Source organism: Orycteropus afer, unplaced genomic scaffold, assembly GCF_000298275.1.
Source record: "Orycteropus afer afer isolate SDZICR_OR568_19922 unplaced genomic scaffold, OryAfe1.0 scaffold00100, whole genome shotgun sequence".
Classification (NCBI taxonomy): Eukaryota; Metazoa; Chordata; class Mammalia; order Tubulidentata; family Orycteropodidae; genus Orycteropus; species Orycteropus afer.
In genome coordinates, this window is record NW_006921687.1 from 2,520,167 (window position 1) to 2,528,405 (window position 8,239).

The 8,239-nt window shown below is 37.0% G+C and overlaps 1 protein-coding gene across 1 annotated transcript in view; it reads left to right on the top strand.

The window, feature by feature from the left end:
• The window catches only part of CPNE8 (copine 8), a 426,365-nt gene that overhangs the window by 360,209 nt on the left and 57,917 nt on the right, over positions 1-8,239 (top strand). The window contains exon 14 of the mRNA XM_007943187.2: positions 2,669-2,715. Coding sequence (XP_007941378.1) covers positions 2,669-2,715 — 47 coding nt within the window. The remainder of the gene's footprint in view (positions 1-2,668; positions 2,716-8,239) is intronic.

An 8,239-nucleotide genomic window follows, 5' to 3' on the forward strand; every position in this document is an offset into this window, starting at 1 on the left:
CCATTTAGACATACCTAATTGTTTAGCCTGTCCTCCTATCTATCTGTCCATATACCCATGTTTGCTTTCACTGACAACTCAGTACTGTATATGCAAAAGGGTTCATATTTGTTGTCTGTACTGCCCATTTTCAGGACCAGAATGTATCCCAGGGCCATAGTATTGGGAGTCTGACCAGACTCCATCTGACCAGTAATTCTGGTCATTATTGAGTTTTTTTATTTTGTTCCACATTTTTCCTCCCACTCTATCCAGGATCTCCAGATTTGATCCTCTCCTGAGTGGTTGGCATTGGTAGGTGGGCACCATCTAGTTCTTCTGGTCTTGAGGGCCATCATGTCCTAGGGCTGATTGCTTCTAAATGCGCTTGGGTTTTTTGTTTTGCACTCTTCTTCACTTCTGACAATAGGAGACCATTAACTGCTTCATAGATGGCTGCTTGACAGCTTTTAAGACCTCAGTCGCAACTCACCAATATGTAGGATGAGGAACAAGACTTTTATGTATTTTGTTGTGCCCACTGAGTCTGGTGTCCCCCAGAACTATGGTCCTGAGTCGGCAGATCTGTTGGATCTCTCTCCCACAATATCTGGGTATCTGTGAGGGATTATTCTATGTCTGTCTTCTGTTGTTGCTGTGAGGATTGCAGGTATTTTGTATCACTGGTATCTGTGCAAGATTAGCCTCCGCTGAATTTAACAAGAAGTTATTAGTAATATTTTGCAAGACCCAAACAGAACCACAGAAGGAATTACCTCTGACTCCTGAAGGTGCTGAAGAGCTGATCATGAATATGGAATCTGAAAAGTCTTATCTTTCTCCCAAAGAAAGGGAACAGGTTACAGCAACACTCCAAGTAACCAACACAGGCCAGGATAATCATCCAGGCATCAAATTACAGATCGCTCCAATCCCTAGACTAATTGGAATGCCAGAAGGGCAAGACATGAAGCTCATTACTCCTGTACCGCACTCGGCGAGGATCGAACTAGCTGTATCCCACTATCCAGAGATGTTACAAGAGCATGATTTAGTAGTGGCGTCCCTCGACGAACTATTAGAAGTGGAAGAAATAGTGTTTTTATATTCCAGAAAAATGAGGCTCTGCCCATAACACTAGGGTTTCAGATCCTTCAATCTTAATTTCTTGGTTCTTAAAAAATGTCTCCATAAGACAAGAACTGCCCTTGTCTGAGTTACCTGCAAAAATATGGATAATGGAGAGGCATCATGGATGCAGATTATGGACTGTCAGGACTTCTAAAGTGATTCACTGGACTTAACTCTCAAATTCTATATTCCAACAGGAATATCTGGTTTATTTGTTTAAGACTGTGGTTTACTATAGTTCTGCAGCATACATAAATTTCAGCTATTGAATAATAACTGATTTAACCCACAAATATTTATACTTTGTACTTTGTACTTTCTTCACCTACTTTAATCCCAACATAATTAATTTTTGTATCAGAAAGTTAGTGCCATGATATGATAAGAGTTTCATTTCTGTATTCACCTTAGCAAAGTGAGAGAGCCCTTTCAGCATGGAAAATTGAAGCTTTGAAGCTAGCTTGCAGTTACTCCCCAAGCTGGATGGGACCTGGCAGACCATCCGTCATATCCTCTCATTTTACAGATGACTTTATCCTACCTATAGAAGGTTACAAATGCCTCTTCCATGTGTGCTTTAACTTTATAGTATCCCTGTAGATGAGGAATAAGAATTCCTGTCCTTTCTGTGCCGCATTTCGTCTAACGAAACAAAATCCTAAATCAAGGTGGTCCATCCAAACCTAATTAGTTAAGGTGGTCAGGGTGACCATCCAAACCTAATTTTGCATTTGTTATTCAGATATGCTTCAAGTAGAAGCAAGAGGGGTAGGGGAGAGAGATGGGGAGGGAATGCTTTCTGCTTCCTTTCAATTCATTGCTCTATGGGTGGAGACCAGTTCTGAGAAGGAAACACAAGCCCTTGAGACCACTATATAGGTTGCTTTTCCTTCCTCCTGGGCAACTGTTCTTGGAAAAGTAAAGTCAGGGTCCTTATGTAAAAGAAAAACATAGCCACCACATTTTTTATTTTAGCTTTCTTAAATATGTAAGTATTATTTAAAAAAAAAATGGATTTTTGTTAGTCTTAAATAAATAAATAAGGCCATTCGAGACTAGCAAATAATTATCTGTGTTTTGATCTCTTCATTATGAAGAATTATTAATTACTGTGTCCCAAAATAGCTCTGGTGGTGTAGTGGTTGTGGCATTTGGCTGGTAACCAAAGGTTGGTGGTTCAAACCACCAGCCACACTACGGAAGAAAGATGAGGCAGTCTGTTTCCATAAAGATTTACCATCTTGGAAACCCAGTGGTGGTTGTTTTGAGTCAGAATTGACTAGATGGAAGTGAGTTGGGTTTTTTATGGGACTACCAATACAGTTTATTTTTATTCTAAGACTTTATTTTTTTACATTAAAATTGTATGACTAGATATCTTACTAGCTTCTTACCTTGTAAAACTGCCTAACTGTTGGTATTCAGTGTGCTATAATATATTTGCTAGTAATAACATTTAAGAAAGTTAGTGACATTAAAAGTATGAAATGGAAATGGAAAAGAAATTCCTTTGTGACATTTTAAAGTTATTCATGATTCTTATTTACTTATCTTCTAGAACACAAATCAACTTCACCGTGGCTATTGATTTTACAGCATCAAATGGTGAGTAGTAGTATGACTATCCCCTGGAGAAAATTTTCAGCAATGGATTTAAAAATAAATTGTTTTGGTAAACTTTTATTATATTCTCACAATTATATATTTCTGATTATTTATATAAAATTAAAAAATTTTTCCTTTTCTTTTTAATATTATGAAATAGTTCACATATACAAGACTGTAAGAAAGTATAACAAAAATTCATAACAGTCTCCCTTGGGCTATTAAATGCTGAAATGCAATCATTTTTGCTTCAAAAGCAATGAAAATTTCATAGATGGATAATTAAGAGACAGGTTTGATATAGGTAAAGGGAAAAATAATATAATAAAAGTGTGAGACTAGCACAATATCACTAAGGAAAAGGAAGACATGAATAGGTGCACAAGAGGTACACAAATGAAGGCAAACACTGTTGCATATATAATACTGCATTATCAGTAACAGCAAACACTAATCTCTGGGTGGGTGCATAGGTAGATAGGTATGAATAGGCAAATGGGAATATACTCATGACCGTACATAGGTTTGGCAGACGATGTTTCTACATATGTGCTATAAAAATGTCCATATGCATTTTAAACATAACAGGAGGCCAAGTTAGGATAACTTCTTAGCCACAAATAAGCATCTTGAGTGGGTGGGTAGCTGGGCCTGCATGCTGGTAACCATGGTCACAGGGGATATCAAGCTCAATTGGTACAACATGGTATATAAAAATAGTGTTTTACATCTTACTTCAGTGAGTAGCAACTGGGGTCTTAAAAGCTTGTGAGCTGCTATTTAAGTGGCAACTATTGGTCTCTCCTTGTCTGGAACAAAGAAGAGTGAATAAAATCAGAGATGTATGGAAACAGTTACTCTAAAGAACCTTTGACCCTTTAGACAAGAAGAACTAGATGGTACCTGCCTATCAATGCCAACCACTTAGAAAGGGATCAAAATTGGAGATCCTATATAGAGTGGGAGAAAAATGTGGAACAAAATACAAAATCATTTAAAAAAAAAAAAAATAGGCTTTACTGTCTGATAAATACTGGTGAAACTCCTCCAATGAGACTATAGTGCTGAGTCATCCTTCAGACCTGAAATTGAGCTCACTCCTATGGCTAACTTTCAGCCAAGTAATAGGCCTATGAGCTGAACACATACACCAGGGAGATGTGTACACCGGGGAGAGATCAGAGGGACAGCATTTGCACAGGGAGAAAGATAGGGAGGCAGGAATGTCCAGGCAAGGATGCAGGGAAAAGGTGACAACAGCGAGGAAGTGGAAAATGAGCTGTTAACACTGCAGGGAATGTAATCAGTGTCACAAAACAAAACATGTATGAACTATTTAAAGTAAAACAAATCTACTTTGTTAAATTTCACACAAAGCACGATAAAAAGTTTAAAGTAAAAAAAAAAGTCATAAAAATTTCAGATATAGTTAAGCCCATTGTTTATCCTTCCCCCATTCCACTCTCCTCCCTTCTTCTCTATATAACTATAATTGTAAAACATACCTATCTATAAGGCTCATTTTATAATATTTGTGTATATTAATTTATATAAATGCAATTCAGTAATATATATTCCTAATGAAATTTGCTTTATTTTTACTCCATTATTTGTTTCTAAGAATGAACTATGTTAACATTTCTAATTCATTTGTATGGACTATTATAAATGCTACATGTATAGATAGTCATAATTTATATTTTAGACATCTTAAGAAAGAAGAGAATGGGAACTTTATTTTGAAATAATTTTGTTCCAAACAGAACAGCCATTTGAATTTCGTTATTTTGTCTCTCATAAGACTATGATTCCTGTTTTTTAACTTTTATCAGAAATTGCCACCAGTTGTTTATTTTTTTAATTGCCTTTTGTCTGTGGTTTTCATGTATATTCTCCTTCCCTCACATTTCTGTCACAATGACTTGCATTTCACAAAATAATAGATTTTTTTAAGGTAGGAAAGTACCTTAGAGATCACTTAATCCAACATGCCCCTTATATATATGAGGAAACACAGATTCAGAAATATTTTTACTACTAAGTATGTGTTAGCTGTTAATTCTAGAATAAGAACTAGATATGAGGAGACCATACTAATTTAGCTACCTTTCATTATAGTATGTTGAGTTTATTCTCTGACATTGTGACTTTAAGTTAATGATTTTCACTTAAAGGTTTTATCCAGTAAAACATGGAACAGGAGATTAATACCTAAAGTCCAGCAGGTTTAAAATACTAGCTTTCATTCACTATAAATAAGACAACAACTAGAAGAAACAAGAAGCTATTCAATAGAAAGACAAAAATCACTGATTAAAAGGGAAGTAGATTTATAACAGATTGAATTAGTAATAAAAATGTACTCACAATGTAAATTCCAGACCCAGGTGTCTTCATTGGTGACTGCTACCAAACACTTAAAGAATGAATACTAGTCCTTTACAAATTCTTTCAAAAAATAGAAGAGGAAGGAACATTTCTCAATTCATTCAATGAAGCCAGTAATACCTTAATAGCAAGAAAAAGACATGGCAACAAAAAAGAAAACTACAGACCAGTAACTCTTATGAATATGGCACTGTTATGGATTGAATTATGTTCCCCCAAAATATGTGTAAACTTGTCTAGGCCATGATTCTCAGTATTATGTAATTATCCCTCATTTTGAGATTGGATGTGATTATCCTACGCATTGTAAATCCTAACCTCTATGATGTTAGTGAGGCAGGATTAGAGATAGTTATGTTCATCAGGCAGGATACAGTCTACAGGAACTCAAGGTCCGCTGAGGACAAAAAGAGAGAAGGATCTTCCCCTAAAGCTGAAAGAGGAAGCCTTCCTTTAGTGCTGGAGCCCTGAATTCGAACTTCTAGCCTTCTAAACTGTGAGAAGAGGATGTGGAATGAGGGATATCATTGCTGATTGACAGAGGATCTTAGCTGAAAGCTAAGAATATCTGAAAAATGTTTACTTATGTTTTATTGACTATGCAAAGGCATTTGACAGTGTGGGTCATAACAAATTATGGATAACATTGAGAAAAATGGGAATTCCAAAACACTTAATTGTGCTCATGAGGAATTTGTACATAGACCAGGAGGCGGTTGTTCAAACAGAACAAGGGGATACTGCATGGTTTAAAATAAGGAAGAGTGTGCATCAGGGTTGTATTCTTTCATTATACTTAATCTGTATGCTGAGCAAATAATCTGAGAAGGTGGACTATGTGAAGAAGAACATGTCATCAGGGTTGGAAGAAGACTCATTAACAACCTACGATATGCAGATAACACAACTTTGCTTGCTGAGAGTGAAGAAACACTTCACTTTCACTTCAGTGAAGAAATACTTACTGAAGAAGATTAAAGACTACAGTCTACCATATGGATTATACCTCAGCATAAAGAAAACAAAAATCCTTACAAACTGGACCAATTAACAGCATAACAATAAATAGAGAAATGGTTGAAGTTGTCAAAGATTTCATTTTACTTGGATCCACAATCAACACTCCTGGAAGCAACAGTCAAGAAATCAGACATTGTATTGTACTGGGCAAATCTGCTGCAAAAGACCTCTTTAAAATGTTGAAGAACAAAGATGTCACTTTGAAGACTAAGGTGCACCTGACCCAAGCCTTGGTATTTTCAGTTGCCTCATTTGCTTATGAAAACTGAAAAATGAACAAGGAAGACTGAAGAAGAAGTGATACCTTTGAATTACAGTGCTGGTGAAGAAAGCTGAAAATACCATGAACGGCTAGCGAACAAACAAATCTGTCTTGGAAGAAGTACAGCCACAATGCTCCTTGGAAGCAAGAATGGCCAGACTTCCTCTCACCTACTTGGATCATGTTATCAGATGGGACCATTCCCTGGAGAAGGATATCATGCTCAGTAAAGTGGAGGGTCGGAGAAAAAGGGGATGACCCTCTACAAGATGGATTGACATAGTGGCTGAAACAAGTATAGCAAGGATTGTGAGCATGTTGCACGGCCGGACAGTATTCCGTTCTGTTGTATAGAGGGTCGCTATGAGTTGGAGCCAACTCAATAGGACCTAATGACAACAACAACAACAACAACAACAAACTGTGAGAGAATACATTCCTGTTTGTTAAAGCCATCCACTTATTGTATGTCTGTTATATCAGCACTAGATAAACAAGTATAAAATTCCCAAGAAAACACCAACAAACTGAATCCAGCAACATATAAAAAGAATTATGTACCATGACCAAGTTTGAGCTGACTCTGTGGCAAATAACAACAAAAGACAGCTTGATCAGGTTAGATTTATCACAGGAATGCAAGCTTGGTCTAATATTCAAAAATTAGTTAACATAAATACACCATATCAATAGAATAAAAAACAAAAAACATGTGATCTTCTCAATAAATACAGGAAAAGCATTTGCAAAAACCAACACTGTTTCATGATTAAAAGCATTCAACAGGCGACGAATAGAGGGGAACTTCCTAACCTAAAAAATGGAAACTATGGAAAATCCTCAGCTGACATAGTTAATGGTGAGAGGCTGGATACTTTCCTTCTAAGATCAGGAACAAGACAAGAATATTTGCCTTTAAAATAATAATAATAATAATAATAATTCTTTAATGTTAAAAAAGAAAAATTAAGCTTCTAAAAACGTTTCTCAATCAAGCATATTGTGTGGTTCCCAAACTCCAGCAGGGTGAATGCTGTTTCTGCTATTCCATTCCATGTTGTAAATCTGTCTGCTGGTTTGTTCCTAGGTCTATCATGAAGTCAAAAAATACCCAGCTGGGCAATGCCACAGCCCCAGTGAGCCCTACACTTCTGTCTGTTTGTCTTCTTTTGGTTTTGGTGTCTTTGAGCTCACTGTCTAACAAAAGGCCTCTACCTGGCTGACCCAAAAAATACTGGGTCATGGAATGCATACATGAAGGAATGAGTGCTTTCCAGGGCGTGGGCCCAGAGGATTGTTTTCGTCACCCTCTTTGATGACTAGGGTTGCATGGCTTCTGTGCACATGAACTCTTAGGATTTGTAGAGGGCTGACATATTTGGGTGGCTCAAACAAGCCTACCTGTGCTGCTGTATGAACAGCACCTTGCTGCCCACCTCCTCCAGGATGCCTCCAGGCTGCAGTCCTTTGTCTGATCCTCAATCTCCCACATTTCATTCTAGCTCCGTACCTAGTTTTTGTTGCAAACCTTTTCTGGCTATGACACTTGGTTTGACCTCACCCAGCTTTTCTCCAGGACATGAAGAGTGTCTGCCCTTGACACTTCTATTTAATGTTTTATTGGAGGATCTAGCCTGACCAGGTATGCAATAAAAAGAAATAAAAAGCATTCAGTTTGGAAAAGAGAAACATACAACTTTCTGTATTTACAGATTACGTGATCTTATATGTAGAAAACCCACAAGGATGGCCATAATCAAAAAGCCAAAAAGTAGTGTTACAAGGTTGTGGAAAAATCTGAACTCTCGTACATTGCTGGTTGTTGTTGTTGTTGTTGTTGTTAAGTGCCGTCGA